The 17,771-nt window shown below is 40.8% G+C and overlaps 2 protein-coding genes across 5 annotated transcripts in view; one reads left to right on the top strand and one right to left on the bottom strand.

Annotated features, from left to right (window-relative positions):
* Positions 1–119: 119 nt before the first annotated feature.
* On the bottom strand, positions 120–8,122 carry prmt9 (protein arginine methyltransferase 9). The gene is made up of 13 exons (XM_068322306.1): positions 7,850–8,122; positions 7,209–7,408; positions 6,910–7,058; positions 6,558–6,794; positions 6,225–6,392; positions 6,045–6,147; positions 5,627–5,736; positions 5,254–5,446; positions 4,531–4,714; positions 2,502–3,192; positions 2,267–2,420; positions 843–965; positions 120–568 (listed from the first exon to the last, which is right to left on the bottom strand). The coding sequence occupies exons 2-13, from the start codon at positions 7,404–7,406 to the stop codon at positions 326–328; spliced, it is 2,553 nt and encodes an 850-aa protein (XP_068178407.1). The 5' UTR covers positions 7,407–7,408; positions 7,850–8,122; the 3' UTR covers positions 120–325.
* Positions 8,123–10,056: 1,934 nt separating this feature from the next.
* The window catches only part of arhgap10 (Rho GTPase activating protein 10), a 41,804-nt gene continuing 34,089 nt past the window's right edge, over positions 10,057–17,771 (top strand). For 2 of the 4 annotated variants that reach the window (XM_068321697.1, XM_068321696.1), the window contains exon 1: positions 10,057–10,640. In XM_068321697.1, coding sequence (XP_068177798.1) covers positions 10,487–10,640 — 154 coding nt within the window. In that variant the 5' untranslated portion in view covers positions 10,057–10,486. The remainder of the gene's footprint in view (positions 10,641–17,771) is intronic. The other 2 variants (XM_068321694.1, XM_068321693.1) reach the window with 1 other exon arrangement.

Here is a 17,771-nt window from a genome sequence, read left to right as displayed (position 1 = left end):
ATGAAAATGTAAAAGAAAAAAAAATCATCATCTTTACAAAGGAACTGCGTTCATAAGCAATGGACAGCTGCAATAACTTTATACTTATGTTTTATATTCAGTTAGAAATGGTCTTTGAATTTAAATTCTGAAACAAAAGCATAAGTTAAACATTCACTGATACAAATTCTACATGCTTTTGTTGAGAAGAATCTCAAACCAATCCAAGATCCAAAGACTAGTAAAACTATGACATCTGAAAAATACATTGTATTTAATGAATTTCTCTTTTTTTTTTGGCCTCTTGACTGAGGCATAAAACACACATCAAGTACAATACAAGATATTATTGCTCCATCGGTCCGGGTACATTCTCCGTGTGGGCTGAGATGGAGATGGTGCTCTTGTGAAGCTTCACAGCGAGGTGGACCCAATCTCCCGCTCGCACCTCCAGGGGCTCCTGCAGGACAACAGCCGCCTGCTTCCAGTGGGAGTTGTGGCTGAGGGTAGTGATACTGATATCCTGGTCCAGGCAGATGTGATACCAGAAGGGAATGGCAGTTATTCTGCCAGCAGAGGTGGCCTGGACCTGGGAAAATAGGAAACTGTGGCATTAATTATAATAATCTTAAAGGTCATTGGGAAAGAGAAGATAATGAAATCAGGAAGTAAATTAGAAGTTTTTCTAAAGAAGATGTGCCTAAGAGAGTCCGATTCATTTCTGTTCTTCTGTACCAGGGAGAAACTCAGCAATTTGAAATGCCGGAGGCTTTCTATAGTCAATGAATTCAATGCATGGATAAAAGTCACAGCAGTTCTTTGAAAAAGGCTGGTTCATTTATTTTCTTTAAAGCTAATCTTACCTTTACTTCTCTGTCAGTGTAGTTCGCTGTGGCGTCCATGAGGTCCAGAACAAACAGCTCCACAAACTCACTGAGATGTTTGCACTCAAGGGTGGAAAAATCCAAGAACACATGGACCGGTACCTAAATGATAAAGAGATGCAGGAGAGTTGCTAGCAGCAAATAAAGGAAGGTTTGGAATTATCAAATGGAGAAAAAAAAAGACCAAACTTTGGTAAAGAGATTCAAAATAGGGATAACAGATTTCTCCTGCAAAACCAGAGTACTTTGTTTCACTTTAGTGCAAAAGTTCAACACTTTATTCTTATTAATATCTAACTAATACTGTCAATGGATGATCACCTAGTCGGAAACTAGACTTCCACACAAACTATTCCAAACTTGACAAGTGCGCAAAGGGAGAAACTGAAGCAGCAGCGCAGAAAGTGTGACTGTTTCCTTTACAGCAGAACAAAAGAATCTTTCCTCCTCCCTGTCACAGCTGTGTAGACCTCCGCGCCCGCTCTCCGAGGCGTTTGATCTAATGTGTGCTGATGGATTCAGGTAGGAATGTCTTGGGCCAAATTGTGTGTCGCGTCTTGCGTGACAGTCGTGCCCTCCACCGAGGGCTTCAAAGACGACATCTGTTAAAACTAACGACTGTCCCGAGTGGGACCCGTTGGAATTAGAGCACAAACACGATGCTGGGGGGAAAAAAAGATAATTTCTAGACCAAATAAAGAGAGAATTCAAAAGGATGTGTGTAAACACCCACCCATGAGGAGTGTACAAAAAAAACCCCACCTGGTTATGTTATGAAGACAGAATTATTTTATTCATTTGTTTTTTGGTGTAATTTCTAGTGAACTATTGGAAATCTAGCTGAACATTCAGCGCAGGAAGTTCTGGAAGAACATAAATGAATTCATTTTGCGTGTGTGAGGCATGATGGACAGAAACCATTCCTGCACCCCCCCCCACAAACACTTTTGAATAAATAAATAAAATGTATTGTTCCCTAGTGGACAAGAGCTGTAATGACAACTCCCGCTAAATTATGTTTGCCATTTTTACACCACTGTTGTATCTTTTGTTCTATGTGCAGAAAAAAAACCTCATCTTTTATAGGCCAACATCGGGTCTCATCGATACCAGCTGACTGTCAGCTGGTAAAACAAAATCAGGCACCGATTGGTCAGATGTGGGACTATAAAACATACTATAAAATACATGAAAATCATGCAGGGGTCAAAGTTTACATTGGACATCTCCTTGTAAAACCCCTTCAGTTTGGACAGTGTTGTATAACTATTTATAGGACGCTCGTTGGAACCACACACCGACTTCGCTGCAACATTTACCTTTGAATTGCCTGTTAAAGATTACCCAAAAAACATAAAAGTTCAAATTTAGTGCATCACATTTTATGTCCAACAACTACTCACGGTGAACTGGTTGATGAAGGGAGCGATATTGAATCCCAGTGTTGGCTCCTGACCCTGAACGGCGCTTTCAAGCAGCAGCGTATCCGACTCCACCAGGATCCCCTGAACCACGATCTTTTCAGGGAAAACACGCCCCCCGTCCTCCAGCAAACACCTTGTGTGGAGAGTAGAAATATATTTTACGCTACAATTTCAGTGCAGCAAAGACAATCAGGCTCCTGTGGTCTCTCCTCACCTGGCTAGAGTAGCTTTCTCCATTAACTTCTGTCTTATGAGACCACAAGTCTCTACGCAGTCCAAAATGATGGCGCTCCACAGCTTCTCTCTGGACGGCCTTTGCAGCATCCCTCGCTCGTCCTCCACGTGGTTGAGCCAGAACTCTAAATGCTGTTCCGGGATGCAATTGGAGCGAGCCAGTCTCTTCAAGACTTCCTGTTGTTTGTTCTTTTCTACGGAGCTGTACGCTTTTACGTTACCTTGGCCTGCGGCGATGAGGGAGAGCAGAGAGAAGCCCTCTGACACGTCAAGGACGTAGAACGGGTCGCACGAGTCCCTTGACTCGGACCGAATATGCGATCCTTGCACTTGGTTTTGATATTTAACTTTCAGCTGGGAGATGAGTTTGGCTAGAGCTCTGCAAAAGCTCTGATGGTAGTCGTGATTGTTCAGGAGAGCCATTTCTGAGCATTCCAGCATGCAGAAGTCTTTGATTCGACTCTGGTCAGTCTGAAGACACGCTAGCGCGCTGCACAGTTCAGCCTCAGAGTTCTGATTTGAACCTGGGTTTCCCGCGTACGTAGTATCCGGACACATGTTTAAACAGAGTTCTCGCCCGTCCCTCAGCACGGCGACGCTGCAGAGCCTCAGGTAGGCATCTCGGCAAGACACTTCAACGATCAGCTCATCGTTAGGTTTCAGGAGAAAACCTGGAAAGAAAAAGGTGACTTAGAAGTCTTGTGAAGGCTTCAATAAAATGTTTGTCATGCTTACAATTTTTTAAGTAGGTCTGAGGGTAGATAAAGGCGTGAGCTCAATAACATTGACTTTAAGGGGATTTTATGTGGCAGAAAAAAAAAAAGGCAAGCGGTGTAAGAAAAAGGAAACAGAAATAGAGCCCAAAGGAGAAATGAGATTCAAGGGACCGGGAGCGCAGAGGGAGGGGATGAGGCACGGATCTGATTTCTACAGGGAAAACATCTGTTCGTGTCTTCATGTCAGCGCTCGGCTCGTCAGAGGCATTTGGGGAAAAATGCATATTTATCGCTTATAAGAATTTCATGAACACTAAAGAGTGTCACAGGCGATCACTGCACACACGTCACACAGCGACCGGGGAAACGGATGTCGGTGATCGCCGAGAAAGGTGACGGCTCCCAAGACGCTGCCTTCGCCAATTACCGGTATCCGTGAAATGTATCTGAGCCCCGTCTGAAAGACGACGTGCCGCAATGACAACTGGAACGTGTCACCTCATGCCAGCGCCGATTAAGGTGACAGCGGTCTGGCATAACAGGAGAGGAAAGAACATAAAGGGTTCTGAACAAATATCATTCTTACTTTTATGCTGTTTTTTTTGTTTTGTTTTTTTGCAAGTCTTAAAATTTGTGTTTTACTTAATTTCAATACTAATCTATATTTTCGGTGTTTGTTATCGTGTGACTCATCTCTTTTTCTTTCACTCACTATTGACAGTTAAAAATGTACAGTACTGATTGTGTCATGTCACAGAGATCAGGAAGAATGTTCCTGTACCCTTTTTCATAAAGTTTCCTTCCCTCTCTCTCTTTCAGACTCAACTCAGACTGAAGACAATAACTCAACCTGGAAAAAAAAATGCCCATTGTAGTCTTTTCCCACTGAAGACAAAAGCCAGATGTCGGTGGGCGTTAGTGTTGATTCTGTTTAGTATGGAAGTGATTTAACGGTCGTTAAAATAAATTACCATAATTTCATGCAGAGATCGACTTAAAATAAAAAAAATAAAACTCTCCATGTGGCATATTTATGACAAGTACTGGTTGAGATATTTTATCACTGCAGCTAAAATTGGTTTTCTCTTGTATTTCTACATTGAGAGTTGCTGCCCTCTTGTGGTGTGATGTGGAACCGCATGATAAACAGTGTGGAATGAGGAAAAAGAAGCTCAGCACTGTAAACTTAACTTTATATCCACTCATCTAAACACACCTAACCCATGAAAAGCAACAGACCGAGGTGCTGATTAATCTAAAAATCAATCAAACTGAAACATTAAGCTCCATCACCTTTGGTGCTGTGTACGGGGTAGATCGCTTGCTCCCAGCAGGTGTCCTCCTGGGGTCCGGTAGACAGACTGTTCTCTTCATCCAGATGGAGCTGGAACCATACGGCCAACGCATCCAGCGCCCCCCCCTGAGTGACAGGCAGACGGACCCTCTGAACCTCCCTGGAGCTCAGCCCCTCCAGTTCCTGCAGGAAACCAGAGTACGACATAACTGCATCGCAATGCAGTGTTTTTAAGCCCCAGCACTGATATATTATCACACAAGCGCCCGCTGCTTGAGCGTGGATAAATATTTGCAAAGAATATCGACAAACTTTCCCACCTGTGCTGTCAAGCAGATTAAATCTGCCAAGAGTTCATTTCAGAGTTTATGAGTGAGGCGCCAATCCCTGTAGGTCTGGATTAAATAATTAGTGTCCACTGATGTGCGATATTTTAGCCTGAGAGGTAAACAATGTTTTTGTTCCATGGGACCGATAGACATATGGTCAGGTTGGTTAATTCATTTTCTCAGAAATACATTATTCTGCTTGACCTGAGGCAACAGACGCACGTTGAATATAAGATTTCTATTATGGGGTGCATATCATGCATGAAGAAAATGCAAACACATTAAATTGATAGTAGCAGAATCACTTAATTATAACGTAATTAAAGGACATATAATGAGCTGAATGTAACCAGCAGAGGCTTTATTAGCTTCTTCTTCCTAGTTTCTGCTCACCTGCACGTTGTTGAAATCTATGTTCAGGGCTGTGAACGGCTCCGTGAGAGATTTATATCCTCCCGGCAGTCTGCTTAGTCTCTCGGTAGTGTAAGGCTCCATGGAGTCATCCGGTTCAGAGCTGCAGCTCACTGGGCTGCGGAGTTCCCCGGCTGCGGCCATGGACAAACTGCCAACGTCTGACAGACAAAGCCTGCAGTGAAACAAACAGAGATCCGATCACAGACCAGTCCTGAGACTGGAAAAGAAATCACCTTGTTCTTGTTTGTCAGTTTAGCTTTTGGTCGGAAATCACAGTATTGTTGTTCCGATGATACTTCATCTGACACGCACAGCCTGTTTACAGGAATTCCGCCGGATTCCTGAGCTATACCTGTGATGCCTACGGATTTCCAAGCATTCGACAGCCATTCCAAACACCGTGGCTCCTGCTGGAATGACTCGTCCTGTGGCTGAAGGGTCCTGGGATTCATTCTCACCTCTCTTAGGAACAAGAAAAAATATTTTTGTGAAACTTTCTCGAAGATCTTTTTTTTTTTCCTTAAGTTATGAGCAGATGAAACATTTTGTTGCCTGTAGTTCTCAGTGCAAACACCCAGAATGGTGAAATATGACAGAGCCCTGTCATCAATATTTAAAACTCCATGTGTCCCTCTAAAGTTTTTAGGTGCTTTTCCAACCCTGTATGTCAGAGGCAATATATTTTAAGTGCCAAAAATCACTGAAAATTTAATATCACACAATTTAAATAAAACTTCAGATTCCTGGTTATGTTGAATAATGTAAGTGACCTGTGGAGGTAGCAGCAGGTGGTGCCAGGCATGAATTAGACTCTCTATGATGCCCTCTCCAAAAAGTCCTGCATCCACTGTCTCTGTCACCACCAGGGACACCCTGAGCACGGAAGAGAATAGAAAAACATTATATATACTCTGTCATTCTTGAGCAAAGATAAAAGGACATGAATGTACCTGTGTGGGATGTCCTTTGGAACTTCCATCTCCAAAGACTTCATATGGAGGACTCTGATGCCACCATCCATTCCGTTGGCTGTTATCACCTCACAGGCCAGTTCATACATGGTCTTGGACAGTTCACAGGCGTACACCTCAGCAGCTCCTGCCTTCTTAGCACACATACTTGACAGAGAGAAAAGAAAAAAAAAATGAGAAGAGTAACACCCAAAAAAGTAAAACAGAGAGCCTCCACTAGAGTTTGGGTTCAATTGGCTAAAGATCAGCTCAATTTTCACTCCATTAATCAAAGAATAAAATGTTTCCAAATTCTCATGGAAAATATCTCACCCAAGGATCCCAGTGCCAGTACCTATGTCAAGTACAGTGCTGCAGCCACTCTGCACAGCCTTCTGAATGGCTTGCTGATACTTCCGGTTCCTCCCGTGGTCGTTGAGCATTAAGAAATGCCAGCGCTCCACCAACCAGTTCGCCACCCGGTAGAAGTTCTCTCTGGCCTCTGGATAGTCTGGTCTCAGCTTCAAGGCTTTGTGGAAATGACCTGCAGCTTCGTCTCTAAAGCCCATTCTGGACGAGAGAAGGAAGAAAACCACATCACACGATGATAACCCATCTAAATGATTTACACCTACATTATGCATTGTAATTACAAATGGGTTGATGCTTTATAAGTGGATAATACCTGAAAAGGTGTTCACCCATGCTGTTTAAAATAACCTCATCAGCAGGAAACAGTTCCAATGCTTGTTCATAACAGTTAAACAGGTCCTGAATGCGGCCCACAGAGTCCAGCTCCTCGGTCCATTTGAAGAGAGTGAACCTGAACGATTCCTAAAAGGGAAATGTCATACTTTTTTTCTCCAAAACTGGACATCTATTTATTCTGCAGCACTGAAAACAGACTGCTGCATACGTGACTGAAGCTGGATATGTGTGCAGAATGTTGGTAATGAAAGCCCACGGAGCGTAAACAATCATTACCCTAGCAAAGTCCTTAAACATAGGTGCAAGGTTGAGTACAAGAAGGTAGTGCACAAATGCTGTCCCATAATCTTGGTTTAACAGGCATTGCTGAGCACTTTCCAGGGAGCTAGAGACCAGCTCGTTCCTGGCGGGGTCTTCTCTGTGTCGCCTTCGAGCCCTCCTGCCATTCTTCAGTCGTGCGCTGGTGTTAGGCATCCCTTCATAAAAGATGAGGAGAGATCATTAGGAGATGATGACGACAACATGAGGATGATCCCCAAAAAAACAGCCCCCTGCACAGCCCCATACTGATCAGACCAAGGAAGCCCATGTCTCAGAAAAATAAAATAAAATAATAATAATTTTTTTAATAATAATAATAATAATAATTTTTTTGCATTTCTTTGGAAATAATCTGTGCCAAAATAAGTATACGTGCTGAATAAAGAATAACATCGACCTCTTATTTTCTTTAATGTATATTTTCATTTTTTTCAAAAAGGTAAAACAAATGAACACATGTCCAAATAACATCGAGGCACGAATGGAAATATACAAAGGAAATTGTTTTTTTTTTTAAAAAAAAACGTGAACAAGCATACTATTAACAGAATACTTAAGTAGTTTGAAAGGATTGTTCGTCATTCACGTCGACTTACTGTCTTTTTCTGATCATAGGCTGCAGGATGCGACGAAAAGGTTGTTGCGAAGAATGTTTTTTAAAAAAAGGCAAAATGTCCAACAAAGTCGTAAGCTTCGTTATAGTGCTTCCTCTGGCAGAAGCCGAACATTAGCTCGCATGATAACAGCGGGTCTGACAGTCAATGTCATACATTAGCTGCATGTATTAAAAAAAACGAAACATATCTTTTCATATTCACGTTAAAACACCTTGATGCGACAGATAATGCACATCGTATTTCTGCTAAGAATCATATATCACTCCAAAAGACACATTTCCGCTTGCTAAGCAGCTCGGAATGAAACATAGGGCGGAGAAAGGTTCCTTTTGCACCATTAAATTATTTAAAGTCGCTAACAGAGCGTATTAACCGTAGAAAGTATAGTGAATAATAATCTCAATATTTATCTAGAGATTTTGCTCCACTAAAAGTCATTAATTAAGTTTTTTTGTCCGATGGAACTAATCATAGACGATTTTTCATCCACAGTCGAAGAGTATACGATATCAAGAAAATATACTCCCGTGAAAACCCTTGCAAAAATAAATGACGGAATCGTAGGGCGAACTCAGTGAGCGCACTCTCAGTCAAAGCTCATTTTAATGTCTTGGCATATCAATTCTTTCTTTCTTGGGGTCTGTTTAAAAAATTGCATGTCTCGTCTTTGTCATTTTGTTACACTAGAGACAAAAAGTTTCTATGTGTTAGGGTGAAGCGTGTTTAGAAACAGGATAATACAGGAAAGGAGTTTCAGGGGACTTGCGACATGCTTTGAGGCAAAAGTTGGTCTCAGGTACGATGAGACACCTTAGGGGCCCCAAAGCAATGGTGGGTTTGGTAATGAGGAAAGGAATAGGAAACACCGCCAGATGTGGAGAAAGAATTCTGCATGTGTTGAGATGTCTGGAGAGACTCCCCTGTGTCTGAGACCAACAATGATGAGTCAGGGGACTCAGCCTCCAAACTGGAGGAAAATGAACAAACTCAGTGAGTGGAGCTGTTTCCTGGTACAGTATATACATTTAACATCTTCAATGGTTTGTTTTGACTGATCCTAAGTCTTGCTACTCTCGCTCCTCTGAAGCATCAGGACTCCATTACAGTACATGGCCCAGGAGACCATATGGTCTCCTGGGCCATGAGGTTTTAAGCTTCCGAACCCTGAAATCTTGGGGTCTAATAACTAAATCCATTTGTGTCCCTAGGCATCCATATGTCTCTAACTAATCCAAACTTGCGTTTCCCTTCTGATGCCTCAGGAGACTCCTCAGTGCTCTGTGATGGCTGAGCAGGAGCAGGAGCGAGTGTTCCTTCAGCTGATCATCTGGATCAGACAAAGATCCTAGGACCGGAGTCTGAGAATGAAAAAGAACAATCAGTGGACACCATTGATGAACCCCTGAACATTTACTCATCCTCTCACAGTCACGTTAGAAAGATGAAGCAGAGGGTTTCCAAATTCTTGAGGAAACTGAAGACCTTTTTTACATGCTGCTGACGTCCCAGTGTGAAGTAGTAAATCTGCGTTACATCTGCACTGAACAAAAGGGTATTTTTTTTGCTAATGTACATTATTACGTGATGTACTAGTCATTATGAAATAAATATTTCAATAATTTGATTGAATTGAAGACTGAATTCAATACATAAGGCACAGAAATGATGGGTAAGAATGACACATAATAAAATAATAATAAAAGTGCTTGAAGTGGTATATTAGCAGTGTTGTTGAAACAACAGTTACATGGACCCACATTTAAAGCTAACCGACTTAATCACTGTACTTTATTCTCCAGTTTTCATTTCTTATTACCTCACATAGTGTTTGTCCAATAAAAAAGGTATTTGTTATGATTTATTTTCTGTAAAGTAACATACATCAGTAATACATCAGAAATTAAACGTTATATCTATCCATCCATCCATCCATCCATCCATCCATCCATCCATCCATCCATCCATCCATCCATCCATCCATCCATCCATCCATCCATCCATCCATCCATCCATCCATCCATCCATCCATCCATCCATCCATCCATCCATCCATCCATCCATCCATCCATCCATCCATCCATCTATCCAGCTATGTCGAGCTACGAGGGAAGACGGAAGTAGAAATCAGGTACTCATCTCGCAGCCTTTGCATACTCTTTGGCAGAGGCTTGCTACACGCACACAGATGTCAGCAGAGTTTCTCAATCTGTCACTTTGCTAGGTGGAGTACGTTTCATGGAACACGACAAACTTAGATACAGCAATTATGACTTTCTGACATTCATTGTGTGCTGCTTAGAGATGAATACTTAACTGTCGAATTACTGTTATAGCATTCTATCCGCTGTACTTGTTAGCAACTCGTTATTTTACAATTGTGGAGCAACACCCATGCGTCTGTTAAAAGTTACCATGCTAACCACCGTTAGCTGCTGCTACTTGACGCAGCTATGTTTCCTCTGATAGACTTGAAGCAGCTTGCGGAAAAGGCGGTATTTTGATTTTATCGGTTACCTTTTTTTAGCTACAAATTTATTTGTTTGGTTTTTTTTTTACTACTTTCCCGGGGTTTTTTTTTTTTTTTGCGAAGCATTATCTAGCCTCCTCGTCACAGAAATGGGACTGCACCCGCTGGAATTTAGTGAATGCTATCTGGACAGCCCCTGCTTTAGGGAGAAAATAAAGGCACATGAAGCAGAGCTGGACAAAACCAACAGGTTTATCAAAGAGCTGTACAAAGATGGGAAGAACCTCATCAATGCAACCAAACGTAAGTCAATAAATGTCCTGTGGGAAAAGGTCAGTCAGCTGGGAGCCCTGTTGTAACAACGTGTTGTGTTGTCTCATGAGTGGGTAAAAGTTATTCTCCTGTCTTTAATTCTGTTCAATGAGGCTTACGTTTGGGAAACATAAGGCTCCCAAGTTCTGCTCTATTTGCTCCTTTACACACACACACACACACACACACACACACACACACACACACACACACACACACACACACACACACACACACACACACACACACACACACACACACACACACACACACACACACACACACACACACCTCATCACAGTTGGAATTATTGTTATCTGTTTGAACTCTAGTCTTGTGGGTTGGACTTGATGCCCAATAAGCCCTTGGTGCCCAGGGCTTATTGCCAGACTTTCCGTACACACTCATCAAAAAAAAAATCAATGTTTGTCATTTCTTGAAATCATTGTTTTAAAAATCAAAACTACAGCTGGTCTAATATTTATTGCAGATCTCGTTATTGTAGCATTTAGACTAGAGTAGTCGATGTTAGTTTAGCTGACGCATTCCTTTTTTCTTTTAGGATGGCCTAAATTCTTGGGGTAAGGTACAATTGAGTAATAGATGCAGCTGAGTTTTACACTTTGGAAAAAAAAATCTTCATTTATATATTATAGTTGAGATGAGAAACTGAAATGTGTTCATGTAATTATTGAGTTGAGTTGTTTTTAGTACCGGGTTTAGTTACCTCATTTTCCTTTTAACTGTGCTCCTTGCAAGCTGGTGAATTTCTTCCAGAAATCCATCTTCTGTTTAAGCAACTGAATGTTTTTTATTGTTATTATGTCACAAGATTGTTATAGCGTTATTTCAGGAAAGGTATCAAGTAAATGCTTTTAACTAGTTATTGTTACCAGTACAGATTTGGCCAGATGTAATATATGAAAGTTATACTCATTTAAATGTAACGAGCACCTGAAAAATATTAGAAAAATTGTTAACTGTAGTTTCCATTTAAATTAACGAGTCTTGGACTTGTTCTTTGGAAGCCATCTTCATGATGGAGTTGCTACTTATGTTTTGTACTCATGTTTTGAGGACATCAGTAGTTTCTGGAGTGAACTAATAAATGTTCCTAATAAATGTCTGAAAGAGCAAAATTCCCTGTGATTTGTTGGAAATGATCTGCTTGACAGAGGTACAGAAGGTCATAGGCTGTGCTGAGGTATTCACGTGAAGTAGCAGTGATATTTATGTATGTATGTATTTATGTACCTTATGTAGGTCAAAGAAAATGTCTGCATAGTGTTACATCACCACCACCAAACCTACATCAGATTCATTGTGAATAATTACTCAATTGCCGTTCAAATAGAGGTAATATTTCCCCATCCTGAGTCACCTCCTTCTTCTCGACCCACATCTTCTGTAACTCCTTCACAGTCATGCCATGTGTTTGCCATCGATGCATTGACATATTTACATTTGTAGCCCTCAGTATAACACACATTGAACAGCCGGACTGTCATGGGACTTTCTGCGTAGTCGTGAAGTGCCCGTCCTAAACATACATGTGTAATAGGAGCGTTTGCAGGTTTCTTGAAAAACACTCGCGGTGGCAACTTCACACTATGTCCTTCCATGGGTTGTAAACAATGCACTTTCCAAGGTGAAATTGGACTATATAGGAACGTAAGAGTCTACGGATTAGTTTGTGTTATAACTGTCAGCAGAGGTGACTTCAGTCCATCAAATATCATAGGTGACCACTCCTATCAGAAACAAGTTCCACATGTTAAGAAAGTAAACAGGGTTAATGGTACCATGTGACCTTTGTGTTGTATTGACAAAGCACTCCAGTGTTTTCATTTCAAGTGCTTGTGCAAAGCATTTCTATGCAGCGATAACATGTCCAGAGCGCCGGACCTTCACTCCTAACTTTTATATATTTTGACCTGTAGTATTGCCGGCTGTAGACTGTTCAAGCTAAATTTATTGCTACTGAAGATCTTGCATACAAATTGAACCAGTCAGCGCTCTTCCTTCAACCTCCCAGTAACTGGCATGCTAATGTTTGAAGAAGATCAAATGAAGTAGATGAATTTTGTATGTGCAGACTTGACAGACTCTTCACATGGAGTCCGATCTCTGATTCCCCCTTTGTAACTTATAGTTGGGTATTACACATCTCTTTGTACAGCCTGACTTTTGGAAGCTGTGTGGTGTCATTCGGCACCAGTGAACCCTGGTATTCACTCTCACACATTGATGAGTTGGTATTGAAGTTATGCTATTTTGGTGGAAAGTGATGCACAGTGTGTCATTTCAGGAAGGCATGTCAAGGCTTGTATTTCATGCCTTAAATGACTTTGGCTAAAATATGTATTATGCTTTTACTTCAGTCTGTGTGCTTCGAACAACATATATCACGTCTGTGTCGACCCCCATTAGTTTATGCAAGAGTGTGTGTGTGTGTGTGTGTGTGTGTGTCATATATATATATATATATATATATATATATATATATATATATATATATATATATATATATATATATGTATGTATATATATATATGTATGTATATAAACTGAACTGTAAATTTTTAAATTCGGAACATCTGAAACAGTCAGAGATGCAAGATTTATATTAATTTATCAAGGTGATAAAGTATTGGCCTGACATTGGAAAAAAAACACCCACAATGTTTTTTTTTTTCCCCAGGTAAAGACAAAATGACAGGCATGGCTTGCGGTTTTGTGCATCCATCTTTGGCTCTATGGAGTTTTTCGTATCGCATATAACTTACTGATTTCATGCTCAGCTGGGATTGCTTTATCTCCACCTGTCTCCTCTGCTTCACCTTGTGTGTGAAGCATGGTTAAGCCACGCCTTTTGGCAGGAACATTAGAGCAGATTCGAGTTGTTGGCTGCTTTACTGATGAATTTGTCTCGTGACCCCTAAGTTTATTCTCCTTCTAGAAGATTATAGATTTAAGCAGTTACTTTTCCATCTGCATCTGTTTGAGGTGAACTGGGTGAGCCTTTCTAGATGACAATTGTTTTCAATCAGCTGTTCAAATTATTTTGTGGAGGCCAAGATTTGTATTCTCCCAAAGTCTGAAGGCTTCACCTTAACATCTAACACTCAGCAAGTAGAATAAAAAAATCCTCATCAATAAATACAGAACATTTAGTTTGACCTCTGAATGATCTGTTGCTCAGCCTATCTGAAGCATAATAATGGATCTCTAAATCCCAGGCCCCTACTCAGCCTTTCAGTGACTCCTTCCATTTGTAGGGTTGGGAGGATGTCCCACTACGGAAAGACCTTGGTTCTGAGAGGAAACTTTATAGCAGGGCGCCGGGCCAGAGAGCCACGACATGGAAGTGCCCAGAGGATCATCAGACAGATGTGCTTCTGTTTCAGTGTTTCCTCCACAGCAACTGTTTCCTGTCTGCACCTCCTCACATTTCTGAAGAGCTTCTTATCTGTGTGTTATCTCGTCAGTGGCCATCACCCAGGTTTTATTGGTTTCATAGTGTGTCTCATTTGTTCCATTGTTGCTGTGGTCATGTGAAGTTGGAAGATGTGGCAGCAGGTTCTGTCATAGTCATAATTATTAACAAATAGATAGAAAAACCTCTGAAACCTCTTCCACATAACAGCCTTTCTTTTTGGAAGATAGGTTTAAGAATGGCATGCTATGGTGTGCCTTGACTCACTGATATTCACTGTAATCACATTACTGCCAAAGACCCACATCACAATCTTTCATTAAAATAGCATTAGCACAAGATGTGAAGTCATGTGGGAGGAACGCTTATTTTTCTGCTCTAGAATACAGAAGGCCTTCTAAGTGATTTCCAATTGCTTGATGGCACGACCGTGTTTGACGTGTTTAGTCTAAGCGGTAAATGTGGACGGTTTGAAAAGTGGCTCTGACCGCAAGGTGTACTCTTACGTTGTGAATATCGACAAGACATAGTTTTCAGTTGCAGATCTACCCCTGATCAGCTACACAAGAAACTGTTCAGAGCTGTCTCACTTTGTTGAACCGTTATGACAGTCAGGAGGTCATGAATGTAGTAATGCTTGTTTTGTGGGCAGTCAGCTTCAGGGAAGAGAGTGGGAGGGGTTGGATGGGTAGATGGGTGGATGGTCGACTCAGTACGGGGCAAAGGTGGAAGTTGAGTGAAGGCCAGGGATATAGACTGGAAAAGAAGGTAGAGTGGAACAGGAAGGATTGTGGAACGACCCAGCTTGTAAACGCTGGCTGCTTTTGAGGGTCTGAACCAGGCGAGCTATGACCTAAGTGGCACAACTGATGAGACTGTAGAAAGCATAACAAACAACGGTCCAGCATGTGCCAACGAACACACTGTGGATATCCTCTGCAGCTGAACTTTAACATCCGTATACATAACTTTAAGGTTTGTTTTGTGGAAAACATTTGCAGCTGTTGGAACACAGAATATCATAATTCCTGTTCAAACGCACGCTCTGGGAATTTGTTATCATTATCATTGCTGCTCTTGTCGTAACTTTATCTCTCATCATGTTTTTGAAGCTGAAAATGATTATTAGTCAACGTGTTAGTCAGTGTCCTCCAGCTAAAATGTACACCTTAGTGAGTGTTTTTCTCTCATGTATGAAGAAGGTGTAGTTATAGTGGAAATAAATGTAGCCTCACCTTGATTGAATGATGCTTTTAGTGTCAATGAATAAAATGGATCAAGAGAAAATGGTTTACATTGACCCAAAGAACGATAAATAAAGGCTTTACCGTGTATTATTTCTACACTGACATTGCATTTGCACAACAGTCATAACACAGGATGTGTAATTTAAAGTTGTCAACCAAGCCTTAGGCAAAGAAACTTGTTGTCCATCAACTTTCCTACTGCTTCATGGAAAGGCCTCATGACTCTCATTTGCTATGATTCTTCTACAAGAGAGTTCTGTCTGCTTTAATTAGATTTTATTATCTCTGGTTTTGTGGCTATTTTGGTCATCTTTTTGTTGATCATTTGTCAAACACAACTCCTTATGGCAACCTTCTTTATTTCAAACTAATGTGACTAATTCTTTAAAAATGGAGCTATTCAAGTCATTTGTGAAAATCCCTGCATTTGTCACATTTTCAGTCATATATATTCTGGGGAAAATATTTTAGTCTGCCTGACAGTGTACGGTGTAAACCATATAGAGATGGCTGCATGGTGTTTGTTTTGTTGTTAATTTGGGTTTGATAGAAAAGTTTTTAGCCCTCTGGTCATATGAATGTTCTTTATCAGACACATTTCTTTGTTAGAGATTAAAGTTGAGAACGTGATACACGGTGTGAACCGTCGGGGGAATGATACTCATGAAGGTGGGAAACTGGTTGGACTTGTTTTCTCCTTCAGCAACCCTTTGTACCCATATTTCCACATCATTGAAGACAAGTCCTTGTTGGTTGTAAGTGTTCATTGTACAATATCCATCGGAATTTATACTGTGAAGCTGATAATGTTGCAACCAAGTTGACATATACTTGAGCTACACCCTCATTTTCTTACTATAATAATCCTTCGCACATTTGTGCATCAACACGCGCTACTTCACGTCATCGTGAATTTTTAGTATAGGTAGTCACATGATACCGTACGCGCATTCTATTGGCTGGCAGCATCCGGCTATGTTCTGTGAGTCTTGGAAGGCAGCGCACTTCCATGACACACAAAAGTGCTGGAAGAGTGTGGAAAAAGGTAATAGAGATAGAAAGTGGTTTAATATCGGTATGGGGAGGGTTCATAAACATTTAAATTAACATAAATAATAAGATAAATAGTTTGTCTTTATATTGCGGAATTTGTTATTCCTGTGTGGTTCCTTGAACGCATTAGCCGCAAGTAACGAGGGCACACTGTAGACTAGCTTTTCTAAAACTAATGCTCAAAACTACAGGGTGAATGTCTCATCCAATATTATTTTATGATTTTTTTTGTTCCTTTGGCTTTTTATGACAGTCTTGTGATATAGTTGAGGTGTTCCATAATAACCAGAGCCCTTATTGTGTCGACTTTGTCTTTTCATCTCTTCTGAACAGGGACACCAATGTTTATGTCACACAGATAGGACGTATTCCCTGTTTTTATGCAATCTAGTCCGTAATATTAGAGATGATGTAAGGTGTGGTCTCATACGCTGAAGCCAATAGACTGGGGTCTCTGGCTTTCTACAGAGAAACTATCCAAGTTTGACAGTTCCCAGGTTTGCTCTGAAATGCCTTGCTTTAAAAGGCAAAAAGCAGGAGAAGCCTTTGCCTCAGACTCTTGTGTGCCCTAGTGTGTGAGGTATTTCTATCTTGTGATGATTCTTTCCCCTACAACTACAGCTATCATTTCAATCTGTTATACAGACTTTCTCTTCTGAAAGTTTTGTTTATTGCTGCATTGATTTTTATCTTGTTGATCTATGCTGTTTTAATATCCGATTATCATGTACTGGGAGACAAATTCTGAGGCGTTTTCATTCCTCTCAGAATGTTCCCTGACACTGGTATCATGCCAGAGCCTCATGTAATTGCATAACATTCATTCTTCATGTTTTATGTTACAAAGTCCCCACACTTTGGCCTCATACACTCATTTTAACTGTCCACCTGGTAGAGTTGAAACATGCATGTAAATTACACTGTGGATGAGTCTGATTTGCATTTGCAGACTCACATATGGCTCTAATAAAGAGCTTGCAAATCTATCCATTGACATCATGTTCTTAGTGTAATTGTCCACAGTGACCTGAGACTTGAAGACAGTCTATGTTGAGATAAAGGATATTTTTACTATTCTAGTCAAGTAGACTAATAAATGGAAGACTGAAAATCTCCTCCCTGAACATATGGGGCAACAGCAAATCAAGAACAAACCACGAAATGGGAAGTAAATTGTAAAAGATGGCATATCAATGTCCAAGTCACTGAGATCATTTAACAAGGTTATAAAAATTCTTTCTTACCTTCCGCAATAGAGTAGTACAATTCTTAGCATGCCTTTCTCACCGTCAAGAATGTTTGTATGTATTGATTGATACCATCACAATACAATCAGTGCTTCATTATCTTTTACAATACAGTGACATGAGATACTACTCTGACATT

This window comes from Antennarius striatus, chromosome 8 (assembly GCF_040054535.1).
Source record: "Antennarius striatus isolate MH-2024 chromosome 8, ASM4005453v1, whole genome shotgun sequence".
Classification (NCBI taxonomy): Eukaryota; Metazoa; Chordata; class Actinopteri; order Lophiiformes; family Antennariidae; genus Antennarius; species Antennarius striatus.
This window is presented reverse-complemented; position numbering and strand designations above follow the sequence as displayed.